Below are 24,511 nucleotides of genomic sequence, written 5' to 3' on the forward strand. Positions count from 1 at the left end.
ACTTGATATAGAGAATTGTATTTTTTTTAAATCAATACTTGAATATAATATATAATAACATCGTATGTTGGTGTCAAACACAAAAGTATAAAAAAATTGTCCTGCTACAAAAAAAAAACTAAGCATGAAATTGCACGTGTATTCAATTTTTTTTCGGATATATTTTCTCTCCTATCTCAAAATCTTCTTCGTGGATTTTAGTTTTTAATTGTTTGTTATAAAAAGAAACTTTGTCGTGATATTTTTTTAACGGACCAGATTTTTTTTCTCATGAGTTCAATAAACCTCTTGGCATTGTCTCACTGGACATTATTTTAAATTTTTACGATGTTTTTCGTTTAAAGGATTAAAAATAGTTTATTCTTTATGTGTCATATCTATATATTGTAGTAGTTGTTACATTTGATGTTGTTGTATTTTGTAGAAGTACAGATATTTTTGTTGAAATACATCTTTGTGTTATTTCTTCAAATTCAGTTAAAATGTCTCATAACTGTCTCACTGATACATAGAGCAATGTAAAGTGAAATACACTTATATTAATGTGATAAATATTATAAAATATAAATATAAGTAATTATATTTTTAAACTACGGTGTCATCGGAGTTACATATAAAAAAAAATTAAACTAATATTTTTTAAAACCAAATTTTCAAAAAATTACATCGGTTACTTTACAAAAGTAACCGAAACGTCGGGAGTATGTAGTTTTTACAATAGTAAAATACGCGTAGTGATCCGGAAAATATTAGTTTCATTTAAATGAATACTCGCGAAAGTCTTAGATGTCATTAAAAAAAGTGTCTGAAGAAAATATTGTACAATAAAAAGGTGTTTCAATGGCCGAATTGGTTTTAAAATTAAAATAACATTTTTATTAGTTATTGTTTACTATGTTTGTTTAGTAATAACTGTGTAATAAGACACTGCTCTTATAAGACAGTATGTTACGGAACACAAACAATCACATATACGTTATTAGTAATAGTTATTTTCAGTTAAGAGATGACACTAGGAGTAAACAAGCAGTATTTATGTTTTAGTTCAGCGTAGGGACGCCGAGGGTCGCGAGACGGTCAAGGTATATATATATATAAGACAAATTAAAACCTCGAACAAATACTCATTTGTATGTTAAAGAAACTTATGTTTATAAACTGTTTAAAATATTATGCTTAAATATTTTAGATTTGAGTCAATGTTTTAAAACTAGACTTTCACATACAGATCGGTCTGCTTTATCATCCGATGCTGAACATTCATTACGTCGGCCGATATCTTCAACACATTCAATTTTATTTATCCTTATAATATTATATTATGGAATATGCTCAAAATTACTTAATACACACTTTAAATATACGAAAAAATTAATAACTAACGTTATATCAGTTGAACCGAAATTAATTGTAAGTAAAATATTAATATAACAGTTTGTACGTGTCTACTCATCATATAACTCACCATGTTTATCGTAGTTAGAACCCTGCTTATGTGACACACGTCAGCTGTGGAAGGATACGAAGCGCGGACTGAACTCACGTTACAGTTGTATGTAGTGACGTTATAGAATATAGAGAATGAGAATCATGATATCGATATAAGATGAGGACCTGCATGTTTATCGATAAAATTCAATACCACAAGTAATATATAGATCCGGGCACTTTCTAACTATGAACTTATTTCGAATAATTGAAAACTAGAGCATCGTTATATCGATAAATATTTTTATAACGTCATCAGTAGTGGTATTATTTAATTTTAATAATAAAAAATACGTAAATTGCAATCGATTAAATATTAGCACTACAGACAACACTGGTCGGCGAAAATATAAATGCCTTATCGTAAATGACGTAATCGCTGCAGCTACAAGGAATTGCACGGATTTGAGGAAATTCTTTAGAATTAGTATTAACAGTGTATACTATATATAAATATTAAAAGTGGAGCAAAAATATTGTTATATGTTAAATGAAAATCGCATTAATATATCATAATAAAGCGATTAACTGCTTTGACTTATAAAACGGAAGTACATTTGGGACGTTCGGGATACGGCGAAGGTCACATCTCGTCCGCAGACAGGATCCATAGGAACCAGTTCTCTGATACATTTCGTTTATAATGCTCGGTAGAATTTTGAACAACCTAATATAAAAGATCGTCTATTGCGTGAAAATCATTTGGTGTTTGAACCTGCATCATTTCGAATACATTTTTAAGTAAACCAAAGTCGCGATCACCAGCGGCCTGTTGTGATATATATACGTGAATTATATATTAGGACGACGAGCACTATTACTTATAATTTTTTTTATATAATACAATCGCGCGATTTTATTTTTAAATTAAAAAAAAATATGATTCATTCACGTTTTCTGTCATTTAAAAGTAGACTAAATGAAGGAAGGAAAAAGGAGAGGGAAATAAGACGAGAGAAAATGGAAAACGATCTCCTACAAGATTATCTAAATGCTAAATATATGACCGCTAGCCTGTAGAATCATATATATTTGTGATGTTTCGGATCGCTGGGATTGCGTCCACGGATACAGATCCGGATAACAACTGTTTAGCTCTATCAATGTAAAACTACAGGTGACACTTGGTGGGATCGTGTGCTTTTTAAGTTCCGCCAGTAGACATTGTCAAAAAATGTAATGGATGTTTCTCTTAGTGATATCCGCGGATAGGATCGTGCGCATGACTCGTTTATAAATATTGAGCAGCGTTTATTCTGTTGTAGAGCCCCGAGCATCAAGTAGCCCCAGCCAACCTTGAGGTGACCAGGCTGCTTCGACAGCTGTGCGGCGGAGACGGTGCCGGGTGAGTTATATATGTATATACTCGTGTATTGACGACTAACAATCAAAATTTATTAAGGATACCTATGTTTCCTACGTAATAGGGTGGGTGTCTTTACCTTGTAAAAAAAGGTGAATATGTATATATGTGTTAATTGTAAATGAAAGGGTTCCTCAATAAGATTGCCTCCTTATATATATATTATTTTAAAACACCCAACAGACGGTTTCAGTTAAAACTATAACAGTGATTACTGAATGTCATCAAACTTCGGTACAGTTTATACCAATACAGTTGGTGTAAGTGTGGTCTGTGAGCCGTTATATATGAACACTGGAACAAAAAAAATAACCACATGGAGTTCATTATATAGTGGTTGGAGGGAAATATTATGTGAATAATAATATTATTTGGATTTAATTCAAACCATTTTGTTCTGTCCTTTACATAAGGCTCCCTATTCTCATGACGAATCATCTTATATACAGGATGGCGAGATAATTTTTTCTAATGATTGATTATATTATACATACATACTACCGCATGGATACGACTCCGCTTGAGCTGACGCGTTAAATAAGACAGATGATTATATATATATATATATATATATGTACTAATTAACAATATGGCTGGTTTTTTCGTATTATAACAAGGAATAATTAACGAAGTTGCAATTGCAAAATATTTAATGAACAAACTTACGGAGGGATTTGTTTTAATAATAATTGTTTCAGTTCACCGGGACTTCATCTAAACTGTGTAGTCTCATCACCAAAGGTAGTTTATGTACATTGGGTGATGAGAATCGTTTTGAGTTACATTATAATATGGCGGACACGTTGAGCTAGTTAATGAATTAATTCTCATGAACATTCATAAGGCTCGTCCTAGTTTATACAATTTAAAAATAACAAAAATTCAATAATAGAATTTAATTAAAAACTTCAATGTACCCGAGGGAATGTTCAAACCCAATATAATAATCACTTATGGCGACGCGTATTTAAACACGTAGCATTGTGTCATCGTTATAACTACAGTTCAATTGTATTATAATCTTACTACGTGTTTTGTATCGTCGAAATACACATACATTTTTCGGTTTTTTATTTCATAAATCATTGCACTTGATATCAACGTAACTAGGTACATTAATAACGTACGGAAGACATTCTGTATTGAGTGTGACGAATTTCATTCACGGCGAGACAGCGGTACTCGTAGTCCGTCCGAATAACCACGTTAGTACATTATAGTTATTGTGCGAAGATTTTTCAATGACAAACTGTTAATGCTCCGTGTGTTGTGACGTTGCGAACTTGTGTTAAGCGTACAGGTGTCGAAACTTGTCGAACTCCTTTAATACAATAATCATGTTGAGATATGTATTAATCGGAATTGTTCGATAACAGTTAACGAGGCGATAAAAATTAACAATTCCTGTAACTATTATATGTGTTGATTACAAACTAAAATTTTTATCTAACTGTACCTGCCTGTTATGTGTCAAATGGTTGTAAATAGTTTTAATGTGTGTATGTAAATCTTTTCATGGAATCGGCTTAACTGATTAGTTTATATTGAATTGTTACCGTCTCTATATAAAAATATTATTTGCTTTATCGACAACTGTTCCGCGTTTCATATCTTTGTGTAAAACTAATTGGTTCCCTGTAATCCACACTATTTGAATAACTCGGCGTAGTTAGTAAGTTCTCATTATTCGTTTGATTTTTTTCTTTCCAGAAACGTCAAACGCATATTATATAGATTTTGAACTTGCAATATTTTTATCCAATACTCGTTGATCTATATGCGAGTAATGTACTGCGTATTTGGACATTAATTGATTATATATATTGAAATAACTAAACGACTTAAACAATTAATTCGTTTGTAGTTATTAACTATCAAATTCCCAACAGTATCCTCGTTGAGATCGTGTAAAGACGGATGAATTACTAGTTTTACGCAACGTCACCTACAAACTGACCGTTCTCAGGTTTTTAAATCATAAGGCGTAGTCGATACTAGCACATGTGATGGTTTACAAATGAAAAAAGTGTAGTAAGGAGAATACTTCAGAGTGAAGTATGATTGCTTAAAGTGCACATGTCATTGAGTAGGAACTTGTGGCTTTCATTATACCTAATATAAACACACAAACATACATATATTTAAGTATAATGAAGGTCTCGTAACCATAAAGTAATAATAATCTCAGGGTTATTGTTTTGCATGTAATGAGCTTGCACCATCCCATTGTTCCGATCGGGCGAGGATGCTCCTATAGGCACGCGCCATGAGATCATACGCGAACGTTCAAAGCACATTATGAGAGAGATGTACGGAGATAGAGATGGATGGAGAGAGACAGAGATGGCGTTTACATAACGTTAGCTTTAAATAAAGCTCAACTGTTACATAACCTAATAGTATGTGTATGATGCAGTTGAATTTGAAAATTTAAATTAAAATAAAATAAAATGATTTATATTTTATATCTCATTACTTCTACAGGCTTAGGTGGAATGATGCTCCGAATTGGCTCAACTTTAATAACGGTATAGATGACTGTCTCTCGAACAAAACAGACCATAAGATTATAATTGTAAACACAAACACGCTCCCAACATTTTATGCTTTATGCATGCGTCAATAGCTTCTGCATGTCTGGTCTCGTGTCCATGTGAAAGTCAGGAACTCATTTGAGTGTTATACTTCTGTATGTGACATAATATGTAGAATCTATACTCTGTCAGTTTTGTATTAGCGGCATATTCATATCTGCTGAACGTTTATTCCTGGTGACGTCACTAATGGTTTCTCAGATGGAAACGCGGCTATTTCTAGTATTAAATGATTATAATAAAACTACGTAAATTAAATACTTGTGAGCTTATTCCATGAATGTCAATAACATTATGGTCACCATCCTGATACCACCCCGTACCGCTCACCATATCTGTGATCTGGTTTCCGTGTTCAGCTCGTCCTTGGTCAAGGTCACGCCACAAAACATTCCATCGATCTAACTATGACGTCTTTACGAGCTCATTCCGTGCGAAAAAACCAATTTAAAGTCGAAGGGTGCATTTATTTCAGAGATAAGTAGAAAATTAATTTCTGGACTTTTATAATAGTCATTGATTAAACTATATAAGTTAAGATTTAATACTACAATTTTTAGAGTATAAAATGACGATTCTACATGAGGATAATTGAATATATTTCCTACATTTTTTGTTTTGTAAATATAACAAAATACACTTGAACGACGTTAACTATTTATAAATTTATATTCTGAGTTTTTAAGACATTTCTTTTTTATTATATTCCCTTTATATTTTTTTCATATCTTATATGCGATATTTGTAATATCTTCAGTTGGATTTATCTAGAACATTTTTCCCAGTGTATTTTTAGGTCGATGATTCATTTATTGGCTGTATACATTTGATATCTGTATGCAGTGTGTAACGATGTATGTGTGTTTGTTTTTGTGTATCGCGAAATCTACTGAACTAGAATCAAATGAGATGAATCTCGAGGTCGGTTCAATCTAATACACATAAAATAAATAGCAGCCAATTGCTTCATTACACTGGATTTACACGAACGCGCCAGAAATTGGCGGAATTATTACCAGAGATTACCTGGCCTTGTCTGATGTGCAGAACAGACTACAGGGTTGTCAAAAATTTATGCCCATATAGACTATTAATATAAATGACATTGAGCTATTCTGCCTTCATATAACACACATAATACTTCAATTGCTTTAATTATAGTTACTTTGCTAATTGAATAATATCGTTAGCGTTATGATTTATACTTTCTGACTGCTATAAATTCGTCCCCACCCGTATGACAAATGTGATGTAGAGCAGTCTAGACGACGCCCGGACTGTTTTTATCACCCTCAACTTCACCAACACCCTGAGCTCACCCTCGCCGTCACCCTCGGTCACCTTGTCTGTTAGACGAACGTTATATTGGGAATAACTTGTAAATTTTTGTTTTTAATTCCTTATATATATATTTGTATACCTATAATTCTTTATAAGTCGTGACACGGCTGTATTATATGTAGGTTTACTGTAATTTAAATAACAATGGAAACAATATGTTTGACAAAAATTTTCTATTGCTGTCATTTATCTCCGATTTTCTAGACGTAGGGTAGGTAACTGTTTTTTTAAGAACTTTTATATCGGTGAAATAAGTTGTAAAATTAAGGTTAAATATAAATTGTCTGTATGTTTTCGAAATACAGACCACTGTTTAGTAGCGGCTAGTATAAATATAATTTTATTAATTAGTTGCACTGTACTTTATCTAATATATTGTTTACACTGAAACAAAATTTCATGTTTCAGTAAACAATATTTTTTGTGAAATTTTTTCGTTTTTTTTTTCAATTATAATGATATAAAAAATACAATGCTATCATTAACACGATAGAAGCCGCAATGAGAGAGTCTCCGGTACAAAGAACGCTCAACTGTTGTGCATCAGCGGCGGCAGTCCCAGACAGCACAGCACTCCGCAATTGTTGAGGGTAAGAAAATATATACAGCATTTGGACTCTGCGTATGCAATCAATAGTACGTGTTACATGTACTGAAAACTGTAATTAGATCCTAGAAGAGACGATCCAGAAGAAGGCACCGAAGACTTTGTTCCCGAAGTCGCTGTCAGCTCGCGACAAGGATCGGTACCGCATGACCTTCAACATCCCGGACAGTACCCTGGACAACATGTTCCAATACCGGACCAAGTTCGTACAACACATGCTCACCAGCCCCATGTACGCTAACAGTTCGGTGGGCAAGCCTTGGGAGAAGATCGGCAGGTCAGTAGGAACTGTCCTCATTGAATAATAATAATATTTGTCGTTGTGCTGTAACATATCTCGTGTTTGATAACTAAGAGTGCCAGAAGACCTAATTCTGAGCACCATTTGTTTCATCCCAAATTTTCTGAGTTAATAGCTCCGTAAAACCTTTCGGCAGTCGACTAAGAGTTTTTTCTACAAGTTCTGAAAGTTAACGGTACCTTTTTTTGTCTGCGCATGATAAATAATGCTAGCCTTCCCTTGTATAGTATATATTTTTAATAATTTTTATTTTTTAGTCATCCCATAATATCACTAGTGTATAAATTGTCAATATTTTTAAGAAAATTTTACGCCTTAGCTATGATAGTTTTAATAATAACATTATATAATTTCTATCTTCAACCTATCCCCAGGGTGTCAGAGCAAATCATTGATGACCTACTTCTTAGTTGCGCCAAAGAAATGGAGTTGCAGAGTTTTCTTAAAGATTTATATAAAAGTGAAACTAGTTGATTGTGTGTTTTTGTTCATTAAAATAAAATTTCCTATGTACATAATCGTTTTATTCAAAATATCACTTATAGTACATGGATCGCGACCTACAGCAAGTTCTTCATAAATAGATTTTATCGGTAATTACTGGGCAAAATTAAATAACGATCAAATAAGGCACTTATATATAAGACTAGGTCCGCGAGGTCTTAGAAACCTTAAGTACACAAAATGGCACATACAGTTCATAACACTGGACACACTAATTTGTGACCTAGACTTTATCATCATTGTTCATCATCCGTAAAGAATTCAGAACTTCCCCAAATTTGGTCTTTTGTCTTTTTAATGTGTCATTCTTTTCCTTTTTAGGCACTTTAGGTATACTCTCTGTACTTGATGCGTCGGTATGGTAAGCCTCTTCAGGTGTAGGAGGATTGGATTTCATTAATCTACTTTTAATTAATTGCGGTCCACCCACTGCAAATATATTTTCTAACTTGGATTTTAGATCTTCGCGGCTCATACTGACATCTTCTTCCTCGTCCTCAGAAGATTCTTTTTTCTCTTCTGCATCAACATGACGTAAATTCTGGGCCACTTCTCTTGAAACAATTTCTTTTTTGAGATCAAGAAACATTACCGGTCGGACTGGCTGTGAATTCGGACTATCCACTACATTACCGGTAGAATTTGATCTTTTTCTATGGGGGTCGTCTTCATTGTCATTCGCCATTTTACTTTGAAAGATGTTTTCTAATTTGGACATGAAATTCATTTGCTTATCGCTTCCAAATACCATCGGTGCGTCGTCGTAGGAATGATTCGAATCAACACTCTCCCTGGGCTTGTTTTCTTCTTGTTCGATTTGTCTTTTCGGTGGTCTAACAGATATCGTGTAGGATTTTTTAAATGTTGGACTAGCGAAGAAGTTTTCGTCTAATGGCGGTGGGACTGGTATATTTGGTATTTCCTCTGCTTCTTTTAAATCTTCTGTGGATTCACCGAGAACTGTTTTATCGAGTGTATCCGAATAACCAGATTCGTCTGTCCTAGAGGTCGTATCGCTACCATTGCAATTAAGATCTTCGTTCTCGAGAATTTCATTATCGCTGCTTTCGGATTCTTTATCGCTTTTCTCTTCTTCTTCTGTGAGTTTTTGCAAATCCTCTCTATGAACTTGAGCAATGACATCGTATTTAGATAGTACTTGGTTAGATACATCCGACCCAGCGTCAGATAATTCACTCAACGATTTTCTGTGCGTTTTAATTTCTGGAGTTTTAACTTCTTCTTGAGGTTCTTCCTTATGTTCTTTCAAACTTATTATCTCTTCATAAGAATCCTCTTCAGCCTGTAACACCTGGTCCAGCAAATCTATAATCTTGGCTTCCTTTTCTTCATTGTCCCCAATGTAAGCGTGTTGAACTATTATCTCTTCCATTATAACCGGTTCTTTAATGTGTATAATATTTTGTTTCAAGTCCACCCGGATGTCGTCATCGTGATCGTATCCGCCTCCTTGGTTACTACGTCCGATAGTAGCGGGAGGTGTGGGTGACACAACGAATATCTGAACCGGTGCCTTACCGTTCGCTTGTGTCGAGTTTGTATTGTTTTCTGTGTAATTTTCCACTTTTTGCTTATAACAACAGACACAGAATATATAAACTGGTATACCTGTGAGCGTGAAAGTGATAATAGTGTTAATGTTAACATTATATTCTTTAATTATTTCTATTAAGTTACAAATCTTACCGATTGCTATCCAGCACAAAACACGTACCCAGGTCTGAAGTTTTATGAGAATCATCAGATGTATGTTGACGTAAATACTGATGCAAGGAATCATGGGGACGAGGGGACACTGAAAGTTACACATAAATTAAGGAAATTCTATACGCAACATTTGCATGGAACTGTTTCACTAATTTAAATTACTTAAAATTTATAATTACTATACAACTGAACTACCCTCACTTTGTGTATTGTGATGATATGTAGTTATATGAATAAAATATACAATGAAACGAATTTTCAAGCTTATCTTGATTAAAAAAAACCGTTGATACGTCTCATGTAAATGATGAGAGCTATGTGAATTTCTTTCAAAAGCTTTCTTTACTGTTCAAAAAATTGTTTAAATGCAATAAACCTCTTAGCTCGCTGTTAATACCTGAAAGGTTAAGTCCTCGTCATTCTGCGGCTGCAGCGCCATGGCAACAATCAGTAGTAGACCTGCCGCGTGTATGGTACAGGCGCCGACCAGAGGCTCCGACACGTGGGTCACGACCACCGCAGACGACACACACGCACAAACTGACACATGACAAATGATTTATAAAGTTAAGTTTTAAAATGTGTTAAGAGCAAAAACATGAACCGCGATTGATGGCTTAATGTAATGGCTTGGCTTTTGAAATAATTTTCGATGTAATTTATTTAATATAATTATTACGTTCTTAACATTAAGCCATTTAATTCAGAGATTCGAGTCAGGCCCGATGGTTTGTTTGACAAAGAAAGTGAAATCCGATATATCGGAGTTAGCTGGTTCGAATCCTGTTTTCGTCGATGAATTTTTCATTCCATAACTTTCTTTTAAATTCACTTTATTTTATTGCTTTGTCTTATACGACACACGTGATATCTGTGAGGAATTACAAACAAGATAATACTTACTGAACAATAGCAGTAATGTAACAACAATAGTTGATGTCGTCCTCGTCGGTAACCTACGACCGTTACCAACAACATGCTTAGCCGTCAATTCGTGTGATGGTGTGTTCGAACGGTACCTACAAATATAATCAGTCAGATTAATATTCTTAAAAAGGGTTAACGTTATCTTGTTTGTATATATCGTTTACCTCAATAGAATAACGCAGGAAGCGACGATCGTGTAAGACAAAAGTGTCCCAACGCACATCATCAAAATCAAATCATTCAACTCCAATAAAGCCGCTAGTATAGCTGAAAGAAGAGTCGCAAGTTATTTAATATTTAAATCGCTCATAGTTCACAGTTTCGATTTAATGCGGTAGTTCGGTTGATATGTCATTGTTATTACCAATAACCACCGTAGACAGTATAGTGGCGACGGTTGGTGATTTCCTCTTCGAAGTCACTTTGGACAGCCAGTGGAACAGAAGACCGTCTGATGCCATCGAGTACAGCAGACGAGGGAGAGGAAACATCGAGCCGTACAGACTGAAACAAACAAACAATACGTAACGATCAAATAACACAAAGAAACTGGAACTCAGTTCATTTAACATGTCAGAATAAATAGGATAACTGGGTTCTTGAAAAATATAATGAATTTTTTATGCATTTTAATACTTTATTATTAATAATATTGATACTTAACGAGAAAAACATTTTCTGTCTATAAATTATAAACAGTTAAAAATTTATAAAAATTAAATAAAATCACCTGACTATAGACGAGCCGTTATGCCGTTATAGTAATTAATAACAGTACACTAAATATTATTTTTCTATGAACCGCAAAGAATGAAAACTATAATTTTAAAAAATATTTAATCTTCAGACAATTTTTATTCACAAATCAATGAATATTTTCCAATCATTAAATCAGTGACTTGTTAAACATCAATCTTCTGGCTTATCCTTGTACGCGCTTGACGTTTTTTGTTTTCTAATAAAAAGTTTAATTACATCTTGACTTCATTAATATATGCAGTGTGTTCGTGTGCGTGTTTGTGAGAGCATCGCGCTAAGACTTTGTTATTTTATTAACTATGCCACTAGGAAAAACATTAAAAATCAATTCTAATTTACAGAATGTACACATCTTTTATTCAAAATTAATTAACCTTCACTGAACATCATCTTCGAGGCGCATCAAATCATATATAATATGATTAAGATTATTGAACTGTAAATTATTCAACAAATAAGATATTGTATTTACGCTAAATTATCTTTATTTCCATAATGAGATCTAAGATTTTCGCGAGTATTCATTTAAATGAAACTAGTATTATTCGGATTTACTACGCGGATTTTATTATTTAAAAACTACATAATCCCGACGTTTTGGTTACTTTGCAGCAACCGTGATCACGTGCAAAGTAACCGAAACGTCGGGATTATGTAGTTTTTAAATAATAAAATCCGCGCAGTAAATCCGAATAATACTAGTATCTTTATTTCCGTCAAAAGCTGTAATGTGATAACCAAAATTTGACCATAGTATCAGAATCGACGAAGTCAGAAGTTCCGAAGTCAGTTCCTGTCCTTGAATCACGGTGTGAGATGTCTGAAGACATGAATTCTTGTTGCAAACCTCCATCAATAATGCTTATATAATAAAGAAGTTAGTTTTAGTTTCGAAACTTGGTTTTGAGACGATTCTCCTACCTGGCTGATATGCCGATCACTGCGCCGATTGTGACGAACCACCGCGCCCAGTCCCAGCCCACGTAGGCGAATGACGTTGCCACTGAGGCTACCGTCTCCTAGAAAAATAAACAGGTTTAAACCTTGAATATTCAGGAACATACAGAACCTCTCATCTGAGTGTATTCAGTCAACTGAAGTAAAATAAATACTTACAAATTATTAAAGCATATATCAATATCTTTATCACAAATTTGGTCATCGAACTAAATACGAAAAGTTAAGAGTTTGTCAATCATACCTCTTCGCACCTTATAATGTCATCGTCGGTTCACAAAAGATATACTTTAACTCTGCGTATGTAGTTTGAAGTTAGGACACTTGTGGTAAGGGGTCAAGAAATATTTGAACGATAAATCACCTGTAGGTAATAAGGCATCATCATAGTGACGACGATGGACACGCCCGCGTACGCCAGGAACACTATCACTTGCGTTGCCATTATTGATATTGGTAGAGCACGACGAGGATCTCGCACCTGAAGCATACTCTTAATACATACAACGCAACTCTTAATACATACAAAGTTCATTAGATCCTTCATAAGCTTATTAGTAACATTTAGTTATCCTGAGTCATATTTGTAGATTCCTCGTCAATGTCTTTGACGTTCTTCAACTCATCTTGTTTGGTCTGATCATGATCCTGTCGGAATTTCATGTTTAAAATTCACATATAGTTCTTTCTTTACCATTAATTAATACAAATTAATAAGTGTGATAAATATAATAGCATAAAACATACTTTATTATTAGATATGTATTTTGATATTTGTACCAAACAGTGTATATATTACGCACATTTACAAAACAGTATAAAACATGTCTAAAAAAAGTTAATGTAAGAGCAAAACTATATAATAAGTCTTCCCAAACAGAAGTTTTTTTATAACGACAATATGTAGGTGGAACTACCTCCTCTCCGGTAGAGCTAATGCTATCAAATCCGACGAATCCATAAAAGCATAGGGCGGCCCCTCTTAACGTGCCCCAGATGCCGTAAGGGAAGAATCCTCCCACACCACGACCTGACGGCACCTCGCTCGGTGGGATATTCCAGTTACTGAAGTCCGCTGAAAAACCAAATAATAAATATTAGATCATACATGGAAAAGTAACTTTAATATACGTGTGAAGGTAAGTTTATTGTATATTGTTTGACATGTCAAATAGTTTTTATATGATATTAGATTGAAAATGTTTTCATTAGTACAAAAAAAAAATTGCCTTTTACTCTTCAATGGCTGATTTTTAACTCAACCATTTATCTAATCGTATATTTTTTTCAATGGCCAAGATTCATTAAAGATGATAAGTTTGATGAGTAAATAAATTAATATTTCAAAAATGTATAAAATTAACTAAATAAACACTCATAGTTATGAATTTGATAGAATCTTATCAAAACCTTAGATAACGATAAGAATGTTAATAATGAATGACAAATAAATTATGAATACCTTTGAATGCGCCTGCGCATATGATGAACACTATGACGAGTATATTGACAGCTGTCAACAAATTGTTCACAAATGTTGACTCGCGCACACCAACAGCCAGAAGCACTACACATATAAACAACAAAAGTTAACATAAGAAATATGAAGAAAGAGAAAGCCCACTTGTATATTAGATGTAGGGTAACATTTTCATATCTTGGAGAAGTACAGCATGTAAATTAATATATATGTATATATATAGAGAGAGAGAGAGGGAAATACAATATAATGAACTTACATACCCCCCAAAAATACGACCACGAAGAATGAAAAGATATCAAAGTAGGAGGAGAAGTAATCAGAGTGAATCGGAACGAGCGACTCCATCCACGAGGACATGGTCTTGTTGGTGACCGAGTCCACGTACATGCTGAGACCCCGGGCGACACTCGCCGTCCCTGATTAAATACCACATAGGAAATTAACATCTGTACAGACGAAATATTTTTAGTATAAAACCTTACATTCAATCCAGGTTACACACACGGCTTGTATTATATTTAGTAGCTACAAACAAAAAATAAAAATAACATAGCTCTAATCGCGTTCTTCTTGTAATGGTTTTTGTGGTGTGAATATATCTTTTTATTTACCAAACACCAGTTCCAGGATCATGTTCCAACCAATAATGAAGGCCACTATCTCTCCAACAGTCACATATGTGTATATGTATGCAGACCCAGCTTTCGGAACCCGCGACCCCAGCTCCGCGTAACACATTGCTGTAAAACACGTATTAAAGCTAAATTCAACATATTTGTAGGTGGAAGTTCAATTTTAACATCTGGGGTTTTGAACACTTTTGACAACATTACTATTGCCACTTGACTTTGCCTTCATTATCACCTTTATTTATTATCGTTTGCTACTACTATGGGGTAAGATTTAATCCCGGATAAAAAGGAAACAGGCAGAAGAGTATACCAAACTGATAATAAAAAATGTATGGCGAGTCCACAAAACACATCACGGATGCTCTCAACAAACACAACATAAAACAAGCCAGGCTTTCCTAAAAAGATTTCAATATTTAAAACGATAATTTTAATTTTGCAATACAAAATAATAATTTGATGTAAAACATTATTAAACAAGATTATTTCAGTATTCGGAAGTCTAGGATTCCTAAAGTGTTCAGGACATGTAACTTTTTTGTTTTCGTTTTATATTAATGAAGTGTTATAATGATAGCGTTTTTTCTTTGTTATTGCATCTACGGCGGCACCCAAAGTTATGAATCACATCGTTTTTTCTACGAAGTAATAAACACGCTAAATAAATATAAATCGTATGATCAATAATGTGATATTAAACAATGTAACGTAAGTAACGTTCAGTTTCAATAAAAATCATTTTATTTTCACACTTATAAAGATTTCATACCGTAATAATAATTTTTCAGATCCTTCCTATTATTAAGTAAATACTATAAAATAAAGCAATTTCAATATAATGAAACTTCTCAGCATTCCACTGTTCACGGTGCGGGTTCCGGGTCCATCGCGTTGAAGGGAAAGCAGCGTCAAGAGTGCCTGAGACTTGCGACCCAGGTGTAGGATTAAGGGGCCTCTGCTTAACAAATAATTATGTATACTAACCAGCCACAACAGCTGCTACAGCTGCAATGAGGAAGGAAAGCACTATGGAGGGTCCGGCCAGGTGAAGCGCAACGGATCCCACCAGCACGTACACACCCACTCCCAGCGAGCTCCCCACACCCAGCGCCGTCAGATCCCATACTGACAGACATCTGGAATAAAAACAATTGATCCATTGACTTCTTCCACTTTAGTTTATGCTTTAGCAAATAGTTCACGTTGTATACGACTTAAGTTACGTCATATTTAATACTTCGATAGCATTTAATAATACAATTACTGGATAATGTCTCTGTAAAGGATTTTAAAATTATATCTTTCTATGTATTTATACTATTAACGTAGTCCATACACTATCATGCCCATGAAGTTACTACTTTAATACATCTCGTCACTAATTTGTCTTTTTTTTCCCCAAATAACTCAATAAGAATTACGTATAATTATGTTTCAGCAATAGAGCAATGTTAAGCTTAAAGCTGACTTAAGATTCAAGAAGCATATACAATCCCAAAATAAAGGAACCCAACTAGGATTTGAAGCTACAACCTCCGGTATATCAGATTACAGTTGCTTTCGATTCATTATTTTCTATTTGAAGTTATTATTTATTCTGAGTCATAGTCATTTTTATGGTTCATTTGTAATAAGTATAACATTACCGTCTCAGATTCCCCACGTCGAGCTGATCGGGTTCGAAGACTCGCCTTCGTTTCAGCGTGCAGAGCAGATCACGCCACTTGACTGCCATGGATCAGCCGCAACCAGGGACGAGATGGCGGTGCATTGGTACCATCAAGAATACCTCACACTGAACAAACAATACATGCTAACGACACACTCAACTAAAACACTGAGGATCTCCTACAGTCTTCACAATATCTTCTCAATAGTTCTCGTGTGTTAAGCAAGAAATGACCTCAGTCTGAAACACTCAAACGTGACAGTACTGACACTATTCTGTATTTCTTAAAGCAGTTTAACGATCTACATCTATGACAACTGAAAAAATAGGTTTTACCATATAAGGTCAAATATATCGGCAGGAAAAAAGTGAGTTTCTTTTTCTGATACGTCAGAAAATGAAAATCTAGCTGTGCTGTTACTGTACATGAGTGAATGGCTTTCTTAAAACAATTAGTTCGGATATATTAAAGCTTGATAGCAATTTTCACGAGCTTATAAACCGCACAGTAATTTGTAGCCTTCGCCTTCGAGTGGTATGTTAATTGGTGTGTGTAGTAGGAATTTGTAACGTCACCACACATACATACATATATCGTGAGAGTAACAAGGGTACATTCGTTAAACTTCGAAGTAAATTCGTTTCTCTTCTAGGTCAGTATTACTAAAAGAAATGATTAGATTAATTCTTTCGCCTCTAAGAAAATGACACAAAAACAAACGATTTCACAAAAATAATGTCTTTGATAAAAACACAACATAAATACCATTAAATAAAAAAACTTATGGGAGATTAAAATCAATAAGAAAAAATATGTACCTTCAAATAACTTCACAATATTGAAGAATATATTAAAAAGCTTAAGTTAGCTTAATATTATTATTAAAAGCTATAGTCTTTGAATAAATTCAACTGGTTTCAATTACTTCTCTTAGAAATATTGGAATTAAATTCACGGTAACGTGATTTGTATCAAAATGTAATATTAATTTACCTGAAGACAATACGATTTTATTTATATTTCCAGCTAAGTAAAAATAATATCTGATTTTATATTTACACAAAATATCACCGAGAGTTTTATAACTACAATTGATATTGGTTTGAACAAGAAGGAATGATGACGGTTTGAACTTTCGAACTCGGAGCTACAGCAGAATTAAAATATGAAGGAAAGTATAGATATTTAGTTGATGTAAATAACTGTTCTGTAACAACTATGAAGCTTAATGTGGGGAAACAGTAATATTTTCAAACATTACAATAGGTTGTACCAGAAACAGGACCAGAAAATTAAAAATTAATAATCAACAGATGACCTACATCGTGACCCACATCCTCAATCTATATTTAATATTCGTTGATTAAAATCTATTTACAAGGTTTATCCGAGAACCAGCCATTTAAATAAATGCAACCTTTATGCTTAAACAGCTATTGTTTTTTAATAAACGATAAGACTTTTAAATGTATCAAGTAATTTTGCTGCTAAATGATTTAACATATGACGGTCACCTATATTGATATAATTCACTATGGACAATATGTTACTTAAGTTGACTTATATCTATAATTCCAGGACATTTCTTAAGACGGCAAAATGAGTCAAGCCTATCGGTTTTCGTAAATGATTTTTAAATTGCGAAGTTACTCTTAAACTAGGTCAATATTTTACCCTAAAATATCTTTGAGATGTGCGTATATAGTCGATATATGTGCATATTTTTTTATAATATAATATAAAATAATGGTCTATACATAATATATATAACTAATATTCGTCATTATATTTCTAAGCCACCGTTTTGTTGTTATGTTTGGCATAAGTTTGCTCGTCACATAAAGTTTCATTCGTAACTCGTAAGTCTTCACACTAAACATGTTTTGATAAAACTTTTTGTGTTATCATAGTAATATTTCAGATTTTTATAGGATAGCAAAGGATGTTTTTTAGTGTTCGGATTGACAATTTTTATTGCCAACGTAATGAATACCTTGTTAATATTAGTTCTGATATTTAAGCTTTAACGAGTTTCAATATAGTAAATACAATGTGTGACAAATTAAATATTAAAAGAATTCTACAAAAAAGTGTGCAATCTAGAATTTCAGTGTCAGAAGTTTGTAAAAACCGATCTTTTAAACAAAAGTTATAACTAACATTATCTAATAAACTTCTTATTTTCCGTGAACAATTATTTGTAATTTTGATCACAGATTTTTAATAATATCTGTTTTAAAAAATCAATACATTGAATCCTCGAAGTCTGGAAATTAATAATAAATGAATATTTAATAATAAAATCTAAAACGTGGTCCATACAGAGGTGCCATCTACACGTCTCCCAAAGACCTCACAATCAATGATTATCACGTTACGACATCAACCACTGTACGGATGTAATGCTTTCACTCTTATGACTGTCACTCGAATAATATCTATGGAATATGTCCATCCTGACAGACGTATCCAGCGATATCTGATATCAAATAAATTAATATAATCATACCTAATTTTCTAATTATCCCACAACACTCAAACTACATGTCACTGTGGTTGTAGGCGTGAAACTAAACAGGTAGGCAAACTCCGCCGCTGATAAGATAAAAAAATAATCATGACATCTCCGCTGTTTCGTGGATTTTTAAGAGAAAAACTACTTTTTATCAATCGGCTCCCGTCCGTACAGGATTGTATAGGAAAATAATAAATAAAATCTACTCGGATATTTAATTGATGTGTTAGAATGATTTTCATATCTCAGACAGGTAAATCGAATTTCATAGACGATCGTTAAAGATACAATACAATATTCGATCATCAACAATGAAGATTTCATGTTGTGCTAATTACATCAGTTATAATTTAGTGTAATTCAGTTATCTATTTTGATAGAGGACTCCATCTGAAATTCAATTTGAATGAACTGTCGTTTGTGTCCGTTTGTGCTCGTAGTATCTTTATATTCGATAAACGCATTCTCTTAATATAATACGTACTACTAAGACATACATATGTCTTCACAGTAACGTTTATCTTATCGGGAATTTTAACTTGCCTTGAGATTAAAGTAACTGGTTGAAATATTTTCATGTTTAAAAACAAAGTACATCACCTTACATTACTTACAGCCGTGATTCTAAATGCCGCTCTCCGAGATTTGTATTTATTTATATGCGAATACTAAATTATTCTTTTTTATATAAAATTTACTCCGCCATGTGTATACAGATCTAATTCACTTCAGCCATGCAATATATAAATATTTTTTTGCCATATAACTATTAACTAGAATAATTCAATAGTAAATAGTCCTGATCGAAATTTTATCAAATAAATTATTATATGTAAAATTTTTCTTTACATTAATATTTGACTAATAATATTGTAATTTACGAGTGTGTTTGTTTGTTTCTCCCTTGTATCTCTCGCTGTATCTTGTTTCACAAACACACAATATGTGTCGAGAGGATATTTACTTTTCGTAATTATAATGATGACTGATTGGTTTATATACAGCGAAATTTAGTGGTACTTTTAACACAGGTTTAAAAACTCACGGTAAAATTTTATCAAAACTATATGTAACATTTAAAAGATATATATCGTAATAATATATTTATGAAATGAATTGTTTAATGAATAGCACAAATTTATTATATTATATAAGAGAAGAGTAATCTGTTTAGGTTGCTTTATATTTCTGAAGCTATTATTAAATACAGTGAATTCAGTCCATTCGTTACATTTGGAATGGTATCGAAAGGCACATTAGATAAATATTCAGAAGACGATGAGGAGAAGATGAGATACGATAAGATGAAATTTAAAACAGAGCTTTGTGCTAACACGCTTTCATTAGTGAAAGCTAAAGATTTGTGTGTAGGGAGGTTTTGGTGTGACTCTCCCGCGGTGACCAGCCGTGGTGGAAGGTGGGGAGTAGGGACCTCTATATTAGTTCCTATACTAATTTAGACTGCGATCTATTTGTGTGGTTTTGGGGAGTATCGGGTAGAGTATAGATTATTTTAAGTTTTTAAAGTTGGATGTTTTGTTTTCCTTAGAGTGTTGTTTGATTCTGCTCATGGTGCCGGTGCTACTAAGATGTGCCACTCGAATATACACTGAGCTATGATTATCTTGGTAAATAAATTTCAATGATAAAATATGGGATAGAGAGGAAATAAACAGAAGAATAGAAGAACCGCGTGGAAAAAGAACTGAACTGAAAAAAAGGTTCTGAAATCGAAATTAACAATTAAATTTAAAAGTATAATTTTACCCGAAAGTTCTACCCTGTCTACTCTACTATGGCTGCCAAATGTGGACCTACGAAAAGAAAGCAAGACAAGGTCCAGACCACTCAGAGAGCATTACAAAGGAGCTGATAAACCTAAAGCTGTGAGACAGAGTAAGAAATACAGAAATTCAGTAAATTATCGAGATAACTTACTTTCTACATCTCACTAAAAGTTTCGAATGGAGCTGGGCTAGTCATGTTGGGAGATACGAGTACAATCGTTGTACAACCAACATCACAAATTGTAAAAGACCGCATGGTAGGAGAAGCAGAGGGTCTCCCTGATACAGGACGATATTTTAACAACCGCAGAAAAAGACTGAATGTGCAGCGCCAGGGACAGACATAAATGATTTTTTTGATAAGCCCTTTTACTCCACAAAATCTACATTACCAAACTTGAAACAAAATAATATCCTGCATGAGTTAATTTATTTTATTATAACTTATTATTATGAATTATATAAACATCACTTGATTTTTCGGACTTCGTCATTAAAAAAAATGGCTACTTGAGTAGCATTATGTTCATATCTGTTGATTTTGTAACCCAGTTATTGTGTTATACATCTGTTACATCTGTGTGTACACAGACTTAGTGTTGAGTTATCACTGCGCAATGCCGTTTGTTGTATCAGATTTTTTGGAAGAGATTTAGATTTTATTCAAATATTGTTTCAGTAACATCGTCATCGGTATATTTGTTGTATGAACAGTCATTGAAAAACACATAGCGTGCTTCTCAGAAGTTATTAAACAATTGAGTAGATAGCCATTACGAGTGAGTGTCTTTGAATTTTTCTCTATTATAATAATTTCCTAAAATTTTTAACGTGAAATTAAGTTGCAAATTGTACGTTTGGTGTTAATTTTTACGTCGAAAAGTTGAAGCGCAAAGAAAAATGGAAATATTTTGAGTTTTAAGTATTTTTGTATGACAGTTTCTTCCTAAACGATGACTTTTATCAAGTACTAGAATTTTATGTTAGAAGGTCTCTTCTAGTAAAAGTTTCACTCGTCTATTGTTTGGTAGAAATTGTTTTTATTTTAATTTCGGTGTCGTCTATAAAACTTATTAGGCACATGATTTTATACAAAACATTTAACTAATAAGAAACATACAAGAACACCTTGTAATCTGATCTACCATTCATATAACACCGTAAATAGTAACGTAAGACTACTAGTTTGTAAGTTATAATATACTATGATACAGAACAAATATTGAAGGAATATTACAGATTAAACATGATAAAAGAGGTTCGAATAATGGCTAAATAAATTTTACTCTTCCAAAAAAACAAAGTTTGATTCATGATATAGGATAAAATTATCAAAATGACAGATAAACTAGCACGTTCAAATACAAGTCATTGTTATCACAGGTTATGTCACTGGATATATCTTAAAGATTTAATTCACCTGTCTTAATATCAGGACAGTGTTCAACTCTTACCTCAACTTTCGATCGATACGACTGGTGGTGATTATTTCAACAAACGGACGAATTTTAATTTTAAACACATTCACGTTAAATGTAAAACAATACAAACGTTACTCGACCACGGCGCACTCTTATCGGATAGCAAGATATCCGATTAGTGCCTCTTTACTTTATCATGTCATCGATAGAACTCATATAATTACTTTGTGTTCTTGTTGGAATTTCTCTTGTTATGTGATTTTTCAGTCATTTACATGTTAAGTTAAAAAAAATTTTGGGACTGAAACCTAAAATTAATTAGGATCATTTATGTTATCTAGTTTTTATTGAAAATTTCATTCTATTCCGATATATTCCAATGAAATAGAGACATATTTTTTCATATCCATTAATAGCGTTTCTGAAGTCATTTTTGCATATAATAAGGCCTATACTAATATTTCTTACTACGTAATTTAAATTATTGAAATTGAGTTTACCTTATAAAATAAAATAGCAACGTTGTAGTATAAATCTAAAAGAACACTTTTCTTCTAGGCGCAGCGAATGTTGAAATGATATATGTATTTGGTATTGTATGTAACTTGGATATTTATATTTATTGTGATGACAGTGACGTGTTTCTGAGGCTGTCGAAGTATTGAAAAGAGTAATTTGTAACAAAAAAGCTTCTTATAGCAGAAATTCAACCTTTTTTGATGTTCATAAAATTGTAGATTTATATGTGCTGTTTAGTATCTGAATGTGAAATACAGCTTACTGCTGTTATAAAACATGTTGTCACGTTAGAGCTCGTTGGAGAACCGTTTGCTCTTAACCATTTCCTGTAATTGATGGGTGTTCAGATAATTCTTGTATCACCAGTCTGTGAAGAAGGTTAAACTAACTTTTTTATTTTCTGAGAACAACAAATAAAGGAAAGTATTCCAGCTTGAGTCTGATACTTTGAGTTCTATTGTGATTATCGGACGAAAACTACCTTAAAATATAAACATTACAGAAAACAAGAAAAATAGTAGTCCTGACGTAAACAATTATCAGTTAAATGGAACAAAATCCTTTAAACGGTTTACTAAAGTTGTCGCCTGTCAGCTATTAAGATCTGTATATATTAAACAATAACAATTTTATACATGTAAATCAAATCTGTAGGTATATTAAACATGTTTGTCTTAATTAAGGACTGAATGTTCAACAAACGCGTATTATGTTAAAGGAAACGAATGTTACATCTGTGTTAAATCTATTTTGTGTTAATTTGCTATTTCAACTTCACTTAAAGAAAATCTCGTAAGTGTTTTGAATTACAATGATTTCTTAAATAAGATAATTACTCAATTATAAATAACTATTTTAATCGTTAATTATTTAAATTATAAGTATTTATTTAATTATCAATAAAGTGTATACAGATATCGGGTATATTTTCCTGTTTTAGTTTCGGACATCGATTGAGGCGAAAGGTGTCGGCATGATTGGTAAAACAGTAAAGGCTTTTCAATGCTTTTGCTTATTGCCTACATCGTAATTGTTACTCCAGTGAATAGGTACACCTGTATACCTGGACACCTGGAGGCACCTCAACATAAGCTCCATCAGCTGGATCCTCGGCTATATACAAGTGATACTTTCAATAGACTATATATGTATATATATACGAGTACATACATCGTATAATATTATAGCTTAGAGACTGGCCTCAGTTATAATAGTATGTGGTGAAGGAAGTAACAGTATTATTACGACTCCTCGAAGGTTGAATGAAAAACAGGTTCAACTAAATAGAATAGTTTGTCAAGTTCATTGTTCATATTCGTGTTTTATTTGTTTTGTAACGTTTGACATGTTTACATTAAATGTCCCGGGGAAAGGATCTTAAGACGTTCTGAAACTTTATTAAAAATTATATTAAGTTAAAGCGACTTTTTTTATTTGTTAAAGTTAACTACTATCGGACTGTAATCATAAACAACGGTTAGCTTTCTATTGTCGGCCAACTACTTCTCAATGTTTTACATATAAAATGTGTTGGTTTATATATTTTTAATTAATATGAGGGGAAAATTAATATAAATTGAATATCCTGTGACTATATTTATTTTATCATGTGTTTTTATAATTTACTTTTTATTTGATACTAATATATCGTCACGCATAATGATAGCATTATTAAATGAGTGAGCCAAACCTATTAGAGACATACAGACATGGTCGTAACATAAAGGTCAAAGTCTTTCAAACAAAAACGTTATTAAATTCCATTATATTACAAAATTCATTTAAAAATTTACGAGAAAGTTATTTTGTTTTTCTATATATAGGTAAGTAAAAATATTTGTCGGCGCAACAACATTTAAAACCATTATAAGGGATAGTCGTTTGATGAGTATTTTACTTTAGACTTTAGAGGGTA

General features: G+C 32.9%; 3 protein-coding genes across 5 annotated transcripts in view; 1 reads left to right on the forward strand and 2 right to left on the reverse strand.

Annotated features, from left to right (window-relative positions):
* The window catches only part of LOC116770258 (transforming growth factor beta-1-induced transcript 1 protein), a 9,322-nt gene extending 7,711 nt beyond the window's left edge, over positions 1-1,611 (reverse strand). Inside the window, exon 1 of the mRNA XM_032661661.2 lies at positions 1,466-1,611. Coding sequence (XP_032517552.2) covers positions 1,466-1,468 — 3 coding nt within the window. The 5' untranslated portion in view covers positions 1,469-1,611. The remainder of the gene's footprint in view (positions 1-1,465) is intronic.
* The window catches only part of LOC116770256 (uncharacterized), a 23,146-nt gene extending 14,934 nt beyond the window's left edge, over positions 1-8,212 (forward strand). For both annotated transcript variants that reach the window (XM_061527987.1, XM_032661657.2), the window contains exons 16-19: positions 2,754-2,833; positions 7,280-7,376; positions 7,456-7,670; positions 8,069-8,212. In XM_061527987.1, coding sequence (XP_061383971.1) covers positions 2,754-2,833; positions 7,280-7,376; positions 7,456-7,670; positions 8,069-8,168 — 492 coding nt within the window. In that variant the 3' untranslated portion in view covers positions 8,169-8,212. The remainder of the gene's footprint in view (positions 1-2,753; positions 2,834-7,279; positions 7,377-7,455; positions 7,671-8,068) is intronic.
* LOC116770255 (cationic amino acid transporter 2-like) lies at positions 8,197-22,243 on the reverse strand. 2 transcript variants are annotated; one of them, XM_032661654.2, is made up of 15 exons: positions 22,111-22,243; positions 16,331-16,479; positions 15,669-15,820; positions 14,664-14,792; positions 14,313-14,468; positions 14,032-14,136; positions 13,487-13,644; positions 12,934-13,050; positions 12,534-12,631; positions 11,218-11,357; positions 11,018-11,120; positions 10,830-10,945; positions 10,324-10,466; positions 9,906-10,014; positions 8,197-9,827 (listed from the first exon to the last, which is right to left on the reverse strand). In XM_032661654.2, the coding sequence occupies exons 2-15, from the start codon at positions 16,417-16,419 to the stop codon at positions 8,422-8,424; spliced, it is 3,021 nt and encodes a 1,006-aa protein (XP_032517545.2). In that variant the 5' UTR covers positions 16,420-16,479; positions 22,111-22,243; the 3' UTR covers positions 8,197-8,421. The 2 variants fall into 2 exon arrangements, with proteins under 2 accessions (XP_032517545.2, XP_032517546.2); XM_032661655.2 differs by lacking the exon at positions 22,111-22,243 and adding an exon at positions 18,864-18,945.
* Between the last annotated feature and the right edge of the window lie 2,268 nt (positions 22,244-24,511).

Source organism: Danaus plexippus (genome assembly GCF_018135715.1).
Source record: "Danaus plexippus chromosome 13 unlocalized genomic scaffold, MEX_DaPlex mxdp_40, whole genome shotgun sequence".
NCBI classification, from domain to species: Eukaryota; Metazoa; Arthropoda; class Insecta; order Lepidoptera; family Nymphalidae; genus Danaus; species Danaus plexippus.